The sequence below is a fragment of the Eschrichtius robustus genome, chromosome 20 (genome assembly GCF_028021215.1).
Source record: "Eschrichtius robustus isolate mEscRob2 chromosome 20, mEscRob2.pri, whole genome shotgun sequence".
Lineage (NCBI taxonomy): Eukaryota > Metazoa > Chordata > Mammalia > Artiodactyla > Eschrichtiidae > Eschrichtius > Eschrichtius robustus.
In genome coordinates, this window is record NC_090843.1 from 54,660,122 (window position 1) to 54,680,789 (window position 20,668).

The 20,668-nt window shown below is 51.7% G+C and overlaps 1 protein-coding gene across 1 annotated transcript in view; it reads left to right on the top strand.

Moving 5' to 3' along the window:
- RAP1GAP2 (RAP1 GTPase activating protein 2) overlaps nucleotides 1-20,668 on the top strand; it is a 212,587-nt gene that overhangs the window by 180,868 nt on the left and 11,051 nt on the right. Inside the window, exons 13-18 of the mRNA XM_068529854.1 lie at nucleotides 10-110; nucleotides 2,233-2,362; nucleotides 4,593-4,748; nucleotides 9,735-9,806; nucleotides 10,322-10,408; nucleotides 11,766-11,900. Of these exons, the coding sequence (XP_068385955.1) occupies nucleotides 10-110; nucleotides 2,233-2,362; nucleotides 4,593-4,748; nucleotides 9,735-9,806; nucleotides 10,322-10,408; nucleotides 11,766-11,900 (681 nt within the window). The remainder of the gene's footprint in view (nucleotides 1-9; nucleotides 111-2,232; nucleotides 2,363-4,592; nucleotides 4,749-9,734; nucleotides 9,807-10,321; nucleotides 10,409-11,765; nucleotides 11,901-20,668) is intronic.

The following is a 20,668-nucleotide window of genomic DNA, read 5'->3' on the forward strand; positions in this document are numbered from 1 at the left end:
CTCTTTCAGACCCTGGAGGAAGAGCTGTTTGGGAACAGTGAGGAGAGCCCAGCTTTCAAGGAGTTCTTAGATCTGCTGGGAGACACCATCACGCTGCAGGACTTCAAAGGGTGGGTTTTAGCCAAGTGATGGCTCTGCCCCTATTGATGAGGCCCTAGAGGAAGGGTGAGGGCTGACTGCAGAGTTTCAGGGGTTGGCATGTGAGAGTTAACAACATGCACAAGGAACATGGGATCACTTTTCAGCAAATGATCAACATTCATTGATTGCATCTCGAAGGAATCGCTGGTACAGGGGATAATCCTGAATGGCAGATGGTCTGAAAGGCATTGACTTTCGCCCTTAGGATGCATGATGAAATCGTTCCACCTGAGATTTGCCTTCCTAATTACAGTTGGCTCAGACTGAGAGTAAAATGAATCCACCTTCCCTTCCAGGTGAGCAGGTCACTCACCTGCTAGGCATTCCGGAAAGAGGACCCTATGTAGTTTTGGGGGAAATGACCCATTTTAGATAAGACATAAAAAGAATGGTTAATTAAGAGTTGGTGCAAATACCGTAATCCCTCTGGCAGGAATCTATGCAACGGCGTATGGTTCTCTAAGCGGACAGAAAGAATATTGGGGCTATTTCTTGGAAAGCTCTGGCCTTTGATGTTCCTTGACAAAGGCAACACTTGGGGAAGGCCTTCGGACCTGGCCAGCCTGTTCTCTGCTTTGTGGCTGGCACACGGCTGAGCCCTCAGAATTTCCCACCTCAGCAGCCGCATTAACAGGATGTCCTAACGTGTGAACGCACTAGCTCTGTGTCTGGCATGGAGTAGGTGCTTGATTATCACTTATTTCCTCTGCTCCCTTCTCTCCTCCTCTTCCTTCTCCTTTTTCTTTTCTCCTCTTCCTCCCCCTTCAAGGTCATCACTGCTGTCTGGAGCCAGTCACACATGGGTCAAAATCCCATCTCTGCCACTAATTAGCTCTATGACTTTGAACAAGTGACTTAACCTCTGCAAGCCTCAGTTTCCTTGTCTGTAAAAAGGGAGATAAAGATAGTACTGACCCCACAAGCTTGCTGGAGAAATGAGATAGATAATGCACGTGGAGCACTTAGGCCAGTGCCACGCAGAGTAAGCACTGGTCGTCATTGTTATTGTTCTTATTATACCACCTTCCATTGGCTCTGAGATGCCATCCTTATAAGATATATCCTGATTTCAGAGAGGTTAAAATGGGAAAAAATGTTCCATCTTGCAACTGATGAAATGAAGTATATTAAAACCAGGAAGGACCCCAGAGGTCATGTAATCCTATCCCTTTATTTTCAAGAGAAAGGAAACTGAGGCCTGGAGAGATTAAGTAATATGCCCAAGGTCATGTGCTGACTTAGTGGCAGAAGCTGGTCTAGAACCTGAACGCACCTAACTCCTGGCCACATGTGTTTTCCGCCATGTGGGGCTGAGCACATTTCTGGCTTAGTATTACAGTGCTTGGGGTTGGGGGGACCTGATGTTCAGGATCTGTTTTACTTCATTTTCTTAAAGGAACATGTATCCCACTCTCCTTGCTGAAGAAGATGAGCCACGGCTAGCAGCCATGTTTCTATAAAGGAAGAAGGGGCAGCTCTGAGAAGCCCACCCAGTTCCTTAGTATTTTGTTTTTCCTGCCTGCAAGGAGGTAGCCAGAGAAGGGACCTCCTTGGATACCTCCCATCTGGGTGCTGCTGTGGTGGGGTCTCCATATCTGGGGCTGGCTGGGTAGAAGTCAAGCATCTGTCCCCTCTTCTCGCTGACTCCGGATACTCCTGTGGGGCTCACCACCATCCAATAGGATGGACGGCTGCCCTGGCTCTGGGCTGAGGACCTGGACACAGCCTTGCAGAGAGCAAAGGCTTATGCCCAACCTTGGGGGCCACTAGCAGCTGGGACGGCATTTGTCTGGGGTTGTGGATGGACGGACGACCTCTCTTCCCATGGTGTGGAGGGGACACAGCCAAGGCTTGGAATGGAGGTTCTGCCTTTGTCTTTTAAATGGTAATTTACGGTTAGAAGCCAGGGCTCATCTGCTTAGAAGATGAGCCTTATCTGCTTTCCCAGCATCACAGTCTCTCTGCCCTCAACTCTTCCACATCCTCTCATTCTCCTGCCCCCATGTCCTTAAGGAAGGTTGTACCAAGTTGCCCACTTCCCTTCTCTCTCTTTCTCCCTCTTCCCCTGGCACTTTCCCGTTTCCCTGACAGTTTCCGAGGAGGCCTGGATGTGACCCATGGACAGACGGGGGTGGAATCAGTGTACACGATATTCCGGGACAGGGAGATCATGTTTCACGTCTCCACAAAGCTGCCGTTTACCGAGGGAGACACCCAGCAGGTAACCGGGTTCAGGATGGCTTCGGGAGCCTGGGGCGTGTGAGGTGAAAGCCTCCGTCTGGTCTGGTCTCCCTGGAGAACCGAGGCCGCCTTCCCCATTTTCATAATCAAGAAGCCTGTCTGTTCAACTTTGTTCCTCTTATCAAAACCTGAACTACTGTGTTATTCCACCAAGGCGGCAGGTCAGCAGCCTGTGTGGGAGGCGGGACAGGGCTCCTGGTTATCCCACTGTGATTGATGGGGTAACAGTGGTTAAAAGACTGTTTCCCAGGTGATCAGGGGCAGAGCTGTGAGCAGAGCCCAGGTGCCCTGATCGTGTAGGCTGGTGATAAAGAGTACATGACGGGGTCTGCAGGTGGCGGCTTGAAGCCAGCTCTGCCACTGAGGGGTATGAGACTTTGGGCAAGCTGGTAATCTTGTGTCCTCATTTGCCTCATCTGTAAAATGGGGATAACACCACGTACATTAGAGGGCTGTGGTGGGGATCACGTAAGGTTCTGACTGTGGGGCTCAGTACGATGCCTGGCTTGTGGCAGGCTTCCTACCTCATGACTGTTCTGTCCAGGCCACTCTTCCTGGCCCAGAGACGTCAAGCCGGTTATTTCATGTGACACCCCCGCACCCCTCTCCAGCTTGTCTAGTCATATAGCCTTACCTCTTAGGACACCTGCTGTGGGCAGGAATCCAGCCTTTTCCTTGACTGGAGAACCCTGGATGAGACCTCTGCTTCCAGTGTATTCCTCCTTTCCCTCTCATTTGCTGCTTCTGACAGCTGCATGTCCCCGGGGAGGACCTGGCTTTTTTTTCTCATTGAGCCCTGAAACCAGCAGCTGGTCCCTGGCTGTGGTCCCATTTGCCCCGTCCCACTCTTTGTACCATTTCAGTCTCCAGGAAGATAAGGAAGGAAGCTAGGCCTTTCACCAAACTCGGACCCATTTGTTTCTGAGCAGGGAACCCAGGAGGGAGCACAGATGTAATATTGTAAACATAGTGCCTGGCTTCTTAGGAAAAAAGGAAATTGGCAAAGGAGACTGCAGTTTGGCTCTAAAATAACTACTGAATGTTCCAGAAACAAATAGGAGCAGGATTCCTTTTGTACCCAAAGTAGGTTTTCTCTCAGTGTTTTACCTTCAGCTCTGTTCCCTCACAGCCTCCCTCACCCACTGCCCCAGCCTAAGACTGAGGGCTATTCTCTGCCTGGCTTGTTCTCAGTGTCACCTGTTAAGTGGGATGTGCACAGAGCTTGGCTCTCAGCAAGGACTGAATACATGTTAATTTCTCTTCCTAAGAAATGGGATGATGTGTGTGCCCTAAGTGAGACAATTTGTAAAAGTGCCCAGCACGGGGTTTAGTATACAGCAGGTGCTCAGTAAGTGAGAAACTCAGTGGGAAGCAGAGCTTGCGTACAGGAGGTGTTTAATAAAGGAACAAAGTGTAGGTAAGCACCTAGCCTGGATTTGGTATACAAGAGGGCCTTAACATTTGAAATCTTGCATGGCAACAGCCCAGTATGGTTCCTGGCACACAGTAGGTGCTTGGGGATCGAGATCACCTGTGACAGCACCTGGCAGAGCTTGGGATGCTGAATCAGGGTTGTATTTCTCTCTCTCCCATGACCTCCACCAAGCCAGGTTGCCCCTATTTCTCTGAGCATGGTTCTTCTCCCTTCTGGTGTAGGATGATCTGCCCCCTCCTTCCTGCTCATCCACATTTCCATCAAGTGCTCCCTTCTCTCCCAATCTCCTCTTCCAGGAAGCCCTCTCAGATTGCTACCAGGCCTCTGATTTTGCCCTCTTCTCTGCCCCCATAGTGTCAGGCACTTTGTGGGTAGCGGCTGATTTAGCATTTGCTGGCTGGTGGCTTTGTTAGTGTTCTCAGGTGGCTCCACCTGTGTTTGTGTCTCTCCCAGATCAATTACAAGCTCTCCCAGGGCAAAACCCGGCCTCACTTTTTAACTAGTCTCCGCGAGTCCTGAGTCAGGGCTATGTCTACGTGCTGTAGAGCTCAGTAAGAAGCTTGCCAGCCCCTTCCTGACAACGTAGGCATTTTCCTCATTTTTTTCCTTTTTAGTGGCTTCTAGAGATTGAAAGAAAAAGCTCCTTGGAGAGAGAGGTCTCAGCGTTCCGGGGTTTATGTATAATGATAGAATAATGAGGAATTTCCTATATAGACCTATTCTGTTTTCAGGATGTTCCTAACTGGCTTATAACAATGGAACACTTTTTGATTAGCTCCAGAGAAAGAGACACATTGGGAATGACATTGTGGCCATCATCTTCCAAGAAGAAAACACACCGTTTGTCCCAGATATGATTGCCTCCAACTTCTTACATGCCTACATTGTCGTGCAGGCTGAGAACCCGGGCACGGAGACCCCATCCTACAAGGTAAGGAGAAAGTCTCGTCGGAGGAGGTGCTGGGCCCAGGCACCTCACCACACTTCATGGAATCAGCGATATCGAGCAACACCAGGGCTCAGTGGCTCCTCAGACCATCCTCCAAAATGTGATAGATGTCCCATGAGTTCTCGGGTTTCTGGGGTTTGCGAGCTAGATTCTTGGAGAGCACCTTCTGAGGTCACCTCATCCATCTTGCTGCCTTCAGGTTCACAGCCTCTAACTCAAGTGTTGAGAAGCACCCCGTGTCCCTACGTGGAATCTGGTAATGCCATTTGCTAGAGCGAGGCAGAGCCAGAGGAGAGCAGAAAAGAGAAAGTGGAGAGGACTGTCAGGAAAGGGGAGAGGAAGAAGGCGGTAACAAACAAAGGGAAGAAAGGAAAGGGAGAGATGTTCATGGTGAGAAGGGTGGAGAGCAGGGTAGACCCTGGCCACTCGGTGGGCCCCTCTGGTTTAGCCATTCTGGGCAAATGATCTTAATTTGAAGACTCCCAGGGAGGTGGGGTTGTGAGCATCTGGGTCTAAACCTCCTGACCCATTAGTGGGCTTTCACATTGGCTCAGAATCTTCACGGATGTAGATGAGCCTCAGCTGCCCTCACCCTGTCCCCTCCTGATGTCTGTGTCGCTAACCCTCTCCTTTGCTTCTCCATGAGGAACAATTCCAACCTCTTGGGTAACAGTTTCTCTGTATCACAGTGGTGTTGGGGGGCATGGGACCCAAGGGTGATAGACTGAGGCAGGGTTTTTAAAGTGGATGTTAGATAGTTTTTGTTATGTATTCCTTGTAGATAAGTGCAAAATGTGGAGTTCCCATGCTTCTTTGTGTTTTCTGGGGAGAGAAGCCATAGCTCAAACTCTCAGAGAACTCCCTGTTCCCCACAGTGTTAGGAACCACTCTTGTAAAGGAGAGGGAAAAGGAGCCTGGAAGAGGAAACCATAGGCCTGAAATGTTTCCTATATAATAACTTAGGCCAGTGCTGGTCCCTGGGGTTCATGAGGCCATACCACTTCATAGCCATCTTTACAGAATATCAATTTTGCTTGAATATTTTGGGAAAGAAAAATGATGTTATATAATTGTTATATCAGCACACACCCAGGTTTATGAAGTGCAAAATTCACATCAGCTTTAAAGCCAAATAGGAGGCTTCCAAAACAAAGCAAAAAAACCCCACTCTCTCTTGTTGAGGACAGCTGATTCCTTTATATGCCCACGTTCATCCTCCTCTGTTACTGAGCAGTTTTAGCTGAAAAGTTGGAGAAGCCATGGTTTGGGTGTTTTCCTTCAAGGCTTTCACCAACGGGGACATTCATTTCAAACAACTGGTTGATTAATTTGTTGGTGGAAGCAAGTGTCCTCATTCAGTGCCTACTGTGTGGGCACTTGGAAGTGACATAAAGAACCAGCTTCAGGGAAGGGACAGAAGAGGCTGTGAGTGCAGTTCAGCCACTGGGTCACTCAAACAGCCACCTGGTTCTTTTAACAGCCAGTGGTGGCAGAGACGGATCCTCAGAGTAAAGCTGTGTGATAGGAGGGCTCCCAAGGCCTGCCAGGCAGTCATGTATGTCCGTGTGGCTCATCTGCTGGGCCTCTGCTGGCAGAATGAGGCCTCTCGTGGACGTCTAGTATTTGCTTTTAGTTCCTGATAGGAAATGGAGTTCAGCTAACTGCCTCTCCACTTTCCAAGAGCTTTTGTAGGGTAGGAAAATACGAAAGAGAAAAATCAGAGACCCAAGAAAGCACCACCCCACCTCCAGCGTTGATGCCAGAAGTCTTTACCAAGTCTCCCCAGCCACGGTTTCTGGTCCAGGGAAAAGCACTGTCCTCAGAGAGGTGGTGAGAAGCAGAGCTCACAGGGAGAGCGGGGCTGTCCCTGTGATGTGGGACCTTGGGCTCCACCTGCCAGGCAAACATCGAAGCTGGAGGGCAAGACCTGTGAGTGAGGCTGGGTCGGGGGGCAGAGGGCAGGGAGGGAGATCAGCCTTTCAAGGTGCTCCCCAAAGCTCTGTCCGTCCACGGCCCCAGCAGCACCCCGGTGATGGGCAGGCTGAGGAGGACATGGTTAGATCCCTCAGGGGGGTCCAGGTGACACGGGACCTTAGCTGACCCCTGCGGGCTTAGGGGCTATGGCAAAGGAGGGTGAGATTTCCTTGGGGGCTGGGCAGTGCCCCAGGGGGCCCCCACTGGGGAGGACAAACAACAGGGAAGAAGAGGAAGGGGGTGAAGGACAGGGGTGGGAATGTGCAGGAAAGTGTCCCAGACCGAGAGGCTCCGGAATCTGGGGTTCTGGTCCTGGCCCTGCCTCTGACTGCTGTGTGACCTTGGGCCAGTTCCTTCCCTCTCTGGGCTTCTGTTGCCTTCTGTGTGAAATGAGGAAGTTGGAGTAGGCAATCTCTGAGCTCTTTCCAGTTCTGACGTGCTGAGGAGGGGAAGGAGGGGGAGTTGAGAAAGAGGGGTGTGTGTGTGTGTGTGTGTGTGGATTAGAAAGTGGTTTGGGGGAACTCTAGTATTTCAGGTGTACTTTATTAGGTGCAGGTCAGCAGGGAAAATAAAAAAAAACATTGAGTGACAGTGGTTACCTCTTATTTGATCTGCGTTGGACACCGTGCTAGGCCCTTAAGAGCAGTCTTCTTGAATTCTCCCAAGCCTCTGGCCAGGCAGGCCTCCATTGGCCCTGTTTACGGGGAGCAAATTGAGGCTGAGAGCTTAAGTTTCTTAAGGCCCGAGGCCACAGAGCCCAGAAACAGTGGAGCCAGGGTCCTGTCCAGGTCTGGCTGTGGTCTTCATCACAGAGCTGTCAGAGCAGGTGGGAACTTGGACCCACGATCTGCGGTGTGCATGAAACATCGCATCGAATTATGTTTCAGATGTGAATTTCATCCCCATCCTGCTAGCTTGGAAGGAAATTACGGCTGAGCCATCGCTAGGACTCTCTCCCCACCCTGTCTGAGCTCATCCTACCCCGACTCCTCAAGTTCTGCAAAGGTGTCGAGAATGTTACACGAAGCAGACCCCGGAGGCGGTTTCCTGTCCGTGTGCCCTCTTTCCCTCACTACTGGTCTGCTGCTTGAGCAACCTTGCGGTTCTCTAAGTCTTCCAGGCCATGCTTGGACAGACGCGGGGATCTTATGAAGTCTGGAGTCCTCAGAGGCTCCCCGTCTCCCTGGTGTATTCTTATTACTTACACACCCCTGTCTCCTTCCGCTTTCCAGTTCTTGAAGAGTCTCTTCCCCAGAGTCACCTGCTGCCTCTCTCTTTCTAAGCCCTGCCCCCACCCCTGCTGGGAGGCCTTGGCTGGATTTAGAAAACAGGAAGGTGAGGTTGTGTTCAAGCAGCTTCTGCTTTCAGCTCAGCAACCCAACCGTCCCCAAGAGGAGGGAACAACAAAGGCCCAGGTGTTTCACTGGAAAGGGGTCAGGAGCGGGAGCACGTGGGGATAGAGAATAGCCATCAGAGGAAGGATCCTGTCTCCTGCCCGTCTGGCCCGGCTGCTGCAGTGGGCTCGTGGGCGCGTCTGGTTGGGAGACTAGGTTGGATTTAAGAGCTTATCTGCAGCTACTTACCCAGTCAGCACAGACTACTCCAATGCAAGCCTGAGAAGGAGGGGGCATCGGGGTGGGAAGAGGGGAGAGCTGGGCCTGGCCTCTGGCCTCATCCTCGCCAGCAGCCTGTCAGTGGCCTTCCCCCTCCCTCTCCCCCAGTTTTGGCTCCTTGGGTGGAATTCTTGACTTGTGCCACGGGTGCACGGTGGGTGGTGGAGGGGGAACTGTTTAGCAGCTGGAACCAGCCAGAAATCACGTCAGCCAAGCACATACCATTTCCTGACTCTGGGCACTGCCGTGTGGGCCATGAGGACAGTCTTGCACTTGGGGAGAGAAAGTCATATTGACCAGCCCTCTCCCGCTCCCTTCCCCTGCAGACCCTGGCAGGGCCTTTCCTTGGCCTGGCTCCGAGCTGCCTGCTCACCCGGTCTGGCAGACTCTGCATCTGCCCTACTTCACAGGCTGGGGAGGCTGGCGGCATGCCAGGGCTGGGCTCGCATCAGCAGCCGCCGGGGAAGGGAGAGGGCAGAGTCTCCAGAGAGGCCTGCAGCCTCGTGGGCTGAGAACAGGTGAAACCAGGGCACCTCCGTGCAGAGAGGGAAGAGGGAGGCGTGGGGCCTGTCCTGAGCCTGGGAGACCCTCACACAGAGCGCCTTGGTGTCCTTCCACCCCCAATTCCCAGGCTGGGCCCTGGTGCTCTGTTAGTTCCAGCCTTGCCCGGCCTGACCGACCCTTTGTGTCTGAGACCAGGGCTCCCAAGCGCCAGTCCATTGACCACACAGAAGCTCTCGGGTGCGTTTAATAGTTGCAGATTCCTGGCTCCACCCCAAAGCTGCTGATTCAGTAGGTTTGGGGTGGAGCCCATGCAATCGGTATTTATTTTTAAACACTTGAAGTGATTCTGACGTCTGGCCGGGTTTGGGAGTCAGTGTTGTCGGAAAGAACCCCAGAGCAGGGTTGGGGTGCTCTGGATTCTCTGTTCATCTCTGGGGCTGATCTCCTGTGTGCCTTTGAGGCTCCACGGCTCTGGGCATCTGTTTCCTCATCAGGAATCCAGGGCTAATAATTCTTCCGATGCCTTTTCTGTAGGATTAGCATCTGGTCAAATGAGGTAATGAGATAGCATCTCCTGGGCTCTTGTACTACATTAGAATTAGGGTTCCAGGCTGCTCCTCAGCCCTGTCCAGTCGTCTTGCCAAACTTGCTTCCGGCCTCCAGGAATGCAGATGAGGGTATGGGGATGGCTCCACGCCGTCCAGCCCCACTTCTAGGAACAGTGACTCGGCTGTGCTAATGATGGTTCTTTATTTGTATTCTGGGAAGGGGAGGAGGGAGAAGGGGAGTAGGTCCCCTAGGACCAGGGCTCGGAACTCTCGTCATCCTCAGCTTGGGTCTCCTCCCTCCTGGCCCACACCGAGCCTTTGTGTTTCAGGTCGCAGTCACCGCACGGGAAGACGTGCCTGCCTTCGGCCCACCTCTGCCCAGCCCCCCTGTTTTCCAGAAGGTAAGAAATTCTCCTTTCTGCTCCTCTCATGTCCGAGACTCCAGGTTTCCACACCTGAGTGGCAGTGGTTGCAGGGGGGCTGAATTGGGCTAGAGCCTTAGGAGAACCTTCAGCAGGGTTGGGGAATCTCCTCACTTGGGGTCTCTCCCCACCTCTCCTTGTGCTGCCAGCCTGGCCCAGCACAGGGCCTTTTGTCAGGGTGTTTCATACTGGGGTCGTCTTTCTGCTAAAAGAAGGGTTTTTATGCCATGCTCCAGTCCCAGGAGCCTTGGGCACAGATGGCTTCCAGTCATGGAAATGCCACTGTGGGTGTGGAGGGTTGGTTTTCCCAGCACCAGGGAAGCTGGTTTCCATGTTAGCGTCTTAGCAGGTGGGCTTAGGCTGGGCTACAACTGATGAAATGTCGGAAGGGGACCTTTCAGGGGCTCTCCCCAGACCCCCTGTTCTGCCTACCTCTTCCTATGGCTGAAGCCCTTTGGGCAACAGCTAAGGGTGGGGTGTCTTGTCTGTTCCAGGGCCCGGAGTTCAGGGAGTTTCTTCTCACCAAGCTCACCAATGCAGAGAATGCTTGCTGCAAGTCAGACAAGTTTGCAAAGCTGGAGGTGAGAGCGCGGTTTCTGATCTTCCTCCTGCCCTCCTGGACAGCCTTTCCTGGGGTTCTATTCTTGGGGGCTGTTTAAGGTGGGGAAGCACCATCTTTGCCCCTCTAAGCCTTCAGCCTTGTGTTGATATGGAGCTCTTTCTTCTTGCGGGAACTCCATCCAAACTTTAGGTCTAGTCAACCATTCACCAATCATTTATTGAGTATCTACTGTGTGCTAGGCTCTGTTCTGTTCCCTGGGATACTGGGATACGTGAGGCACAGTTTCTGCCCTTATAGAGCTCATAGGCTGATGGGAGACAGGTATGATGCAGTGCGCTGGACTGTGATGGAGACCAGCACAGAGGCTGCTTCTGCTGATGGGGAATGGAGGGTGTGTTCAGGGAAGGCTTCTTGGAAGAGGTGGCCCTTGAGCTGCTGAGTCTGGATATCTGATGAACCTTTTGCCAGGAGGAAAGAGTGGGGAGGGTTATTCCAGGCATGAGAAACAGCATGAGCAAAGGCCAGGCAGATTCAGAGCATGACTTTGTGAGGGCGCTGCAGAGGGTTGGATGTGGCCTAAGGAGGATTCATGTGGAGCTTGGAATGGTGGGAGGCCCACCTAGGGATGCTAGTTGGGTCAGATCAACTAGAACTAGAGGTGATGAGTCCCTAATAAAGTGCAGGAGGAGGTGGGAGAGAGGGTAGATTGAAGACGAGGAGGGCAGGAAGCGTGACCAGTTAGAAGCTATTACGGGAGTCCAAAAGAGACAGTGACAGTGTGCTTACACCAGGCACAGGAAATGGTCAGAATCAGGAAGACCTGATGGACTCCAGTATATAAGGGTAGGGGTAAGTGGGATTGGTGGGGTGGCTCTTGGGCCTTTGTCTTGGGCTCTTTGCTGACATGGGGACCACTGGAGATGAGTTCTGTTTGGACCTGCTGATTGGAGGTGCTGGCAAAGGCTGGGTTGTGGAAAGGGCTGGTCCTGGTCTATGTGAATGGCGCCCCCTGGAGGCTGTATACATGGCCCTGGACGCACATCTGGATGGAGAAGAGCTGTGGGCATTTGGTTACGTGGAGGCGGCACCTGGGGCAGAGATCTGGGCTAGGAGGCATCAAGGCAGAGCCATGGGAGGGCAGGATGGCCCAGGGAGAAGAGGCAGAGGGAAGAGTGCAGAGGGCCTGGCCCAGAGCCGTAGTGTTAGCTGCAGCATTTGTGAGCGTGGATCTCAGCCTGGATATCGGTCCATACCATTGCTGGGATGCAGTTGGCCAGAAGAGCAGCCCTTGGGCCAGGTGTTGGGAGCCCCCCAGGGAGAGGGCACAGCTCTGCCGTCAGTGCCAGCTTCACAGCCCCCACCCTCTTCCCTTCCAGGACCGGACGAGGGCCGCCCTCCTGGACAACCTTCACGATGAACTCCACGCCCACACTCAGGCCATGCTGGGACTGGGCCCAGAAGAGGACAAGTTTGAGAATGGGGGCCATGGGGGATTCCTGGAGTCTTTTAAGGTACGGGCACAAGAGCGGCTGGGGATTGCTAGGGCAGGGAGGCGGGGGGGGGGGCAAACAAGGGACGACAGCAGGGCAAAGTCCACGTGACCCTGAGACCAGAGCCCAAGTGCCAGCCAGAGGTGGCAGGACCAGCAGGGTCATCACAGATGTTTGCAGAGGGCAGGGGTCTCAGGAAGTGTGAGTGGTCAGAGCAGACGACAGGTGTCTCTGGCATCTTCCACATACTCTCTTTGATCTGGATCATCTCCTCATCAGACTCCTGGAGTCTGGTAAGAAGGAACAGGGGAAGAGTTAGTAGCAGGAGAGGAGCCCGTGCAAACCAAGAACATTCCTGCTTTCATCTGCCCCTTTCTGTGGTAGGGGAGCCCAGGGCAGGATGGCAGGAGCAAGGAAACAAGCCTTAGGAATCTTCAGCAGCCAGTGTGGGAGACTGCAAGGATCATTCCCAGTTGCCAGGGCAATGGAGGACCTGGCCAGGGCTGGTGGGATGGAGTTACAGGCAAGTCCTCGGGGACTTTGCAAAGGGAAGAGCTTTCTAGCCAGAGTGAGCTACTAAAATAAGTAGTGAGCTTTCTGTCCCTGGAAGTATTCAAGTAGAGCTTGGACAGACACTTAGCTGGCATGGGGTAAAAAAGGTTCATCATCACATGCTTGCCAAGTGCATGTTGGTGCACCCAGCACTTACATCCAGCATCCGATTTGAGGCTGGCTGTAATCCTGTGCAGTTGGCAGAACTTGGGTCTTGTTATTTTTCACTCACACACAAGGGGATAGGCTGAGAGAGGCTGAAGGGCTGCTCAAAACATTACACCTACAGGAGAGGTAGAACCTTGTTTCAAACCCAGATTTTCTGGTTTTTAGGTCAGTGTTCTGCTGGATTGCCCATTGCAGAATGATTTGTAAAGCTACCATTTTGGTGGCGGTATGTGTGGGGTGAGGGTTAGACCTGCCTATATTAGAATCCCAGCGCTGTGCGATCCTGGGCATGGTCTTTAAAGTCTCTGAGCTACAGATTTCTTTTCTTTCTTTTTACATCTTTATTGGAGTATAATTGCTTTACAATTTTGTGTTAGTTTCTGCTGTACAACAAAGTGAATCAGCTCTATGTATGCATATATCCCCATATTCCCTCCCTCTTGAGCCTCCCTCCCACCCTCCCTATCTCACCCCGCTAGGCTGTCATAAAACATCGAGCTGATCTCCCTGTGCTATGCAGCAGTTTCCCGCTAGCCATCCATTTTACATTTGGTAGTGTATATATGTCAATTGAGCGACAGATTTCTTATCAACAGCACAGGGGTGATCAATAGGACCTCTGCCATGGAATCAGTGGGAAGACTCCTTGAAATAATGCCTGGAAAAGTACATGTGGCTTGGAATACAAGAAATGCTCAGTAGAAGTGTCAGCTGTTATTACTGTTTTCATGGAAAGTGAAAGCTTAACATACATTATTCCATCGAAAGCCTCATGACTGCCCTCTGTGCCCTGTGAGGAAGGCTATTATTATGGGCATAATAATTTTGGTATGATAATTCGTACCCAATTTTAATAATGATGGGTGTGATTTTACATGTGAGGAAACTAAGACTCAAAGAGACGAAGCAATTTGTCCCAAGTCACCCAGCAGACATGGGAGTTGAATCTGGGTTTGCCAGATTCCAAAGCCTGTGTTCTTAACAGCTACATGACACTGCCTCCTGGTTCCCGACTCCATTAAGATTCCACCCATGCTAGCCCAGCCCGGGCAAGCCTGGGGTCCGTCCCTCGCTGCCAGGCTGGACCACAGAGAGCAGGGCAGGGCTCTGATGGCCTAGTTGGGGCCAGCTGCTGAGATTCCTCATGGGGGTGGGGGTAGGGGCTGAGCTGCTCGCCTAGGCTGGTGGGAGATTCCTGGGGTATCTGTTCCAGTTGTGATGGACAGTGGCAGCCAGGATGAAATAGAAATTGGGAAATCAAGAAGAAAGGGGGATGAGGGATAAGAGACGAGATGAAAGGAGAGGAAAGAGGGAGCCAGGTTGGCTAGCCCAGCCGAGAGAGGGGTGAATGTGACACCTGGTCATTAGGAAAACCTTGTAGGCTCTGCTCCCCATCATAGCAAGTGTATCAAACTGTTCCCGCATCCCACAGTCAATGTAATTGATGTAAGACTTGAGCTACAGTTGACTAGCTAACCTCATGTTATATTTTGCAGACATGTAATGAAGCAAATTACTTTCAGTTTTGCAGGTTTCTTTCTGTATTTGGGAGTTAATAATTATTTTTTTTCAGATTTCAAATATTTTTATAACCTGGAAAAGCTTATAGGCTGTGGACAGTGGATAAAATGGCCCAGCAGCTACAGACAGGTTGTGAGTCTAAGGGCCATTTGTCCAGGCCCTTCCCTCCAGCAGGAGAAGCAGTTGATCTGTCCTTGACTCCACAGGGTCTGACTAAAAGGCTTTCCAATAGAGATGCTTCAAGACTTTATCATTGCTTGTCTTTGATCCTATAATCCAGGGAACTCATCTTTTCCGCCCTAAATCCTTCCATCTGTAGGCTGAAGATAGACCCGCTTCTGCATTCTGCTTCCCTGCTTATCTCCGAGGTAGCACTGCGGGGCGAGGGAGGGGATGGTCACAGTCACGCAGTCACGGTCATGGTCAGTCACACAGAGTAAGCCTTCAGAGCTCTGCCGGTTATGATCAGCTTTTTTGCAAATCCTGCTGGGTTTACTCTTTTGCCCTGTCACTTCCGTCATTGCCCTCACGTCTCCCAAGCTGGGGGCAGGCCAGGCTTAGCAGCATGGAGCCCAGTGGCTTGAGGGATTCTGATGTTTGGGTCTTGCCTGTGGCCAGGCCTGTGGTCTGACCCAGCTCAGGAAACTCTCTAGTTTTGGTATTTCTTCTTGGGCCCCTAGGATGGTGCTGTGTGTCAGAATCATTGACATTCGCTTGGGGTTCCTCACCCAGACCTCCATGGGATCCTGCTTATAGGAATGGTGCATGAAATGACTCCAGGAAGAAAAGTTGCATGTTTCATCTCGTTCCTGTCAAATTTTCATCTCACAGGTTCAGGGAAACATAACCAAGAATTCCTAGGACTAAAAGTGATCTCAGCCATCTCTGCCCTTGCCTCTGTGGCTGTTCTTCCCCCACTATCCAGGGCAGTGACCCTCTGTCTCTGTCCCAAGGAGCAGACCCATCACTGCCCTGGGCTGTGCTGCCTGGCACCTCACACTACTTAGATTAGCTCTTCACATCTTACTTCCGTCCCACAGGCTCTAATTTAAGCTTTTCTCTCATGAGAAACAGAACCATTGGTTTATGGACATCTACACCTGCTTCTCAAACTGAGGTGCTTGGAGATATTCTCAGGAATCTGCCAGTTCTACGAACACTTTAAAATTTAGCATTTTTACTTTAGATGATAATCTAAATATATATTTAGATTAAATATATATTTGCCATTAAACTCACAATTAAGAGACATTTCTATGGAATAAGTAGGTTTATTGCAAATGCAGCCCATGGGACCACTGCTGTTGGAGGTCCGTGGACATATTTTTGGAGTCTTGCAAGAAGTGTTTTCTTTATAAAGGAGTGTACATTACTCACCTTTGAAAAATACTGATCTCTAGACAGTTGTTCTCAAATGTCATTCTCAGGCACTGCCAGCTGTTCATGGTGTTTTTATTGGTCCATAATGAAATGAGTGATGCTACTTGATGTATCCACATGCTTTGTACCTAAAACAAATGTGAGCCATGTTTTAAGAAACACTGAGCTGGCCCTGTCCTCTGCTGACCTCATCATGCAGAAAGGGGATGGAGGACCAGGGAGGGGAAGGTCACCCAGTGTCATTGGAACTGGGACCACAGCAAACAGGGAGTTGTCAGGTGACTTTCTCCCAGTGTCTGAGGGACTGTGATAGTTGATGCACTGGTCTGATCTGACCCCTAGTGGCAGGAAAGGAGCACCAGGCTGCAGAAGTCCCTGCAGGCAGGGCAGCCCTGTAGCTCATGGATTGGAGCTCTGGTCTTTCGGGGTGGAGATGCAGAGGGATAGTTCCTTCTCCCGTTGGGCTGCTATAGGGACAGAAGACCCTGTTCTGGACCTAGGACTTCCTGATTAGGAGCCATCTCAGCAGGACAGCAATTAGCATCTTTCTCTCCAAGGGCCCCTGCCTCGGTTGCTTGCCTGGTACCGATAGGCATGTCCCCTTCCGTGCTCATCCCTGTGTACTGAGTTTGTTACATTGAAACACTCATGAAACCCATTTAAGCAAGCGAGGTTTGTGGTTGACCCAGAGGAGACGTGCTCCCTCGATGATACCAACTGGTGTTCATCCCCCCTGGTTGAGATGAAGTGACATAGCAGGTACCGAGAAAGTGACTCCCTCTCTCTTTTCTGACTCCCCCCAAGGAGAACTCTTTCGAAGGTAAGCCGGGAGGTGAGCTGAGGGCAGGGAAACCCTGGTGACTGGGGATGGTGATTGGCTGGGAGGAGAGCGGACTGTGAGGACAGGTAGGGACAGCTGTGTGAAATGTGGAATAGACAAGTCTAAGACTCCAGGGGCCAGAAATGGTAAGACTTCAGGTCAGTGCACGGAAGACCTTTCCAAAGGTCAGGCTGTCCGCTGCTGGAACAGGCGGCCTTGAAAGCAGTGAGCAGCCTGCCCCTGGGAAGATGCAAGCAGAGGAGTGGTGCACCATGGCCTGGATGTACAGGGGCTGAGTGGGAGTGGGTCCAGATGGTCCCTGCAGAGCTGATGCCTCTGCAAAGGCTTCACGTGCCTTTTCCCTCCTGCCTGCCTCTTCCCTGCCCTCCGTTCTTGTCTTCACCCTTTACCTGATCTTCTGCCCAGCTTGAAAAGGCTAGTACTTCCTGCTCTATATCACATTGAAACGTGGAATACTTGAGACCTTGTCACTGGGTGATTTTGTCCAAATCAAGCATTATTTTAGGGTTTTGAGGTAGCCATAGTTTCTCTCTCCTTCGGTCCCTAAGGGTGGGGGAGGAGGGCTGACCCCGAGCAAGCAGGTAACACACCAGGTGTCCGGTCATGTGGACGCACCCTGTCTTATGTCATCCTCGTGTTTACAGACAAGGGGACTGTCTCCAAGAGGTTCGCATACCGTGCTGGGAAGAACCAGCATTCAAACCCCTTCCTGTTTGCTTTGAGCAGCAGATGGCTCCCCTGCACATCCCTGGAATTCCATGTCAGCCCATTATCTCCTCCAACTTATCTTGTTGACTCAGATAGCAGCACCAAGGGCATTCAAGAAGATTCTTCCCAGACTGCTGGAGATGTCTGGGGGGAGAGGTTCTGAAGCTCCATGGTTTCTAATCACCCTTAGTCCGTCAACCAGTTGAATTATATGTTCAATATGAACCACTTTTGGGGATCCTGGGACCCTTCTATCTGGGGCCCAGGTTCTGATTTGGGTCCTGGCTCCATCTCTTACCTGAGGTGTGACCTGGGTAATCTTTTACCTTTAGGGACCTTTTATTTTATTTATTTATACTTGGCTGCATTGGGTCTTCGTTGCTGCGCGCGGGCTTTCTCTAGTTGCGGTGAGCGGGGGCTACTCTTTGTTGCGGTGTGCGGGCTTCTCATTGCAGTGGCTTCTCTTGTTGAGGAGCAGGGTTCTAGGCACATGGGCTTCAGTAATTGAGGCACGTGGGCTCAGTAGTTGTGCCCTGTGGGCCCTAGAGCACAGGCTCAGTAGTTGTGGCACACGGGCTTAGTTGCTCCGTGGCATGTGGGATCTTCCCAGACCAGGGCTCGAACCCATGTCCCCAGTACTGGCAGGCGGATTCTTAACCACTGCGCCACCAGGGAAGTGCCGGGACCTTTTCTATCAGTGCCATCCTCTCTGCATCTCAGAGTGGCAGGATTCAATAAGATCATGTATGTGGAGCTCAGCAGACCAGATACCATCGCACAGGGCTTATGACCCATGTCAAATCTTCTCTGGAAAGAGACATCGAGGAACAGATTAGAATATAAATGATTAATTGGCATGTCATTGTTGATGACTACAGTGGTGGCGGCACATGAGGGCACCAATGGAATGAAATGATGCTGAGATTTATGGAGCACTTGACTCATTTAAGGAAACTTGATGTTTATCCAGGGACCCCTCAGAGTGGTACTCCACCTCTCCTGCCCTCAGTTCTCCAAAGGGTTCGTGACTTAATGATCTTTGCGGGATGAAAAGAATAGAATGTGCTGGCTGTTTTAACCATGTTGCAGGAAACTGTTGCTAGGTGACTCTGTTCTGTGGTCTAGAAAGGGAGAGAGAGGGAGAGAGATGAGGTCCCTTAAGGGGTGTCTTTGGCTCAGACGGGAGAGCCTAGGTGACATCAGGAATGCAAGGCTGGTAGGCTCCATGCTTATTTGCAAACGGTCCTCCTTTCTGAATCAGCTTCCCTCGTCAGGACAGAAAGGCAGGCGGGTTGTGGTCCTTGGCTGGGTCAGAGCTTAGAGAATTCCTGACCTTGGGGAGAGACCCCAGGGGTATCTGCTATTCGGTTTGGGAACAACATTCGTGCTAATTTCTTGGGGCCACCTTGCCATAGACCAAGCTCTTCTCTCGATAATTCAAGGGAGGGAAGGAGGTTAGTTCTTCCACACAAGACCATCTGGAGGTTGGCACGTGGAGCATGTAAGCTGACACGTGTGTGCGAGTGCGGGAATGAACCCAGTGAGGATGAGAGCAGCGTCCTTCTGCGTCAGTTTTCTGGAGCTGAGCTTCTGCTGGCTCACACAATAAGGAAAATCCATTAGTTCCCTTAAAGCAGGGCCCAAGGTGGCTCACGGTCATCCAGGCTCCTTCCCCTTTCCCCTCTGCCATCCCCTGCTCGTCAGCTTTACCTCTCAGGCTTGACCCCTCACAGCCCCAAGGTGGCTGCTACGGTTTCAGGAGCAGACATGTCACATCTGTTTTGGGAACATTGAGGAAACCTTTCCACAAAGCCCCCAGCAGATGTCCCTTCATGTTCCACTGGCAAGGGCATGGGTGATGTGACTACCTTAGATGGATCATGATTTACTCCTTTGTCTCATGGAGGAAGAGGGGGACATTGGATCAACAGTGGCTCTGCCAGCAAGGGATGTGGGGGGAGGGGGATGGCAGCTGTATGTGAGCAACTAGTGATATCCTCATCCGTGTGTCTTTGCACATGGACCTGAGGCCCTGGGGCCTTGGATGACTAATGAATGCAGAGGGCGCACCCGCGGGCCCTGGGTCTTTAGCATTGCCCTACTTGCAGGAACGTGTCTTGTTCCCCCAGATGACTTGTATGTTCCTTGGAGGTTGGGGCTGTGTCTTCCACTTCTTTGACTCCCTTCCCGTTATTCTCCCAGTTCCTGGCACAGTGCCGGGCACACGAGAAGCACACAACAAATGCTTATGATTAACAATAAGAATAGCCACATTTATGGGGTACTTACGATGTGCCGGGCCCTCTGCTAAGAGCTCTATATGGAAGCTCACCACAGCCCCACAGTGTAGATTTCCTCCGTCCCATTTCACAAGCAAGTCTCAGAAAAGATGAGGAACCTACCAGGGGCACCAGCTAATAATGGGTGATGGAGCAGAGACCCCAGATATAAATTCTGGCAGTTGGACCCTGGCACTCCATGCTTGTGACTGCTGAGCTGCATTGCCACCTGGCTGTATTACTGAGTGACCGAATGAGTGATTAAAGGGAAGTGATGGGAGGGTTTGGGGGTTACTGGAGAGAAACTTCCCTTCCTAGACTCTCAGGTCATCTTTGAAGGCCTCCAGAACCACAGAGCGTCATCCACATGCTAGGTAGGATCCTGTGGGACGCCCCTTGTCAGGAAATCCTCCCTTGGGTCGATCTGAGAACTGCCACTGCCCTTGGGTCCAGTTCCAGACCAACGTAGGCCTGCAGGTCCCTCCCTGCTGCTGGCTCAGCAATCTTGATGTTAGCTCTTCTCATCCTTGCATGCTCTGTGACAAGCCCCTGGCCGTCCTGGTTGTCCCCTCCTGGACACTTCACTGTTTGCCCACGTACCCTTTGCTCTTCGGTGGCCCTAAGTGGGCCTGAGCAGTTCTGTGCTCCCAGAGACCCCACGCCTCTGCCCGGCCTGAGTGTGCATCTCCTCCACTAGCAGCTGTGCCAGGTTGCAGGCTTGTCTTCACAACCAACCTCTTAAGCCTCTGCAAGTGTGAGGGAAGGCTTGATGCACAGAATAGTAAGAGCTCCTTATGGTTCAGCAAGGCGAACGTATTCCACGTTGCACAAAGTGCACTTCGGGATGATGGCAGAAGGGATATCCAGTGTTTAAACACAGAAGCACACTTAGCTTGCTGCAAAAAAAGAGTCAAATTGGGGGATCCTGCATGGAGCACATCATTCCCGTTTTAGATGAGGAAGCTGTAGCTTGGAGAGGTGGTAACTAGACTAGGGTCACCTGGGTTCAGTGAGCTGTCCAAACCTCACTTTCCTCACCTGTAAGATGAGGATAACAGCCTTTGTCCACCTTTCTGGGAGCTGGGGCACTGACCCCTCAGACTCCCCCGGGCCGGTGTCCTCCCTCGCCTCTGCCTGCAAAGAGCCACCCATGCCCAGAGCATAGGATGGAATATGTGAAAATTCTCTGCAAACTGTACTGACTGTAGTGTGGGCCACAGAGAGAGAGAGAGAGAGAGAGAGAGAGTGAGTGTGTGTGTGTGAATATGTGTGCACAGGCTGAAGGCTGTGTCTGCAGACCCTGTCAAGTGGGACAGGGTCATCTAGAGGGACCAGACTCC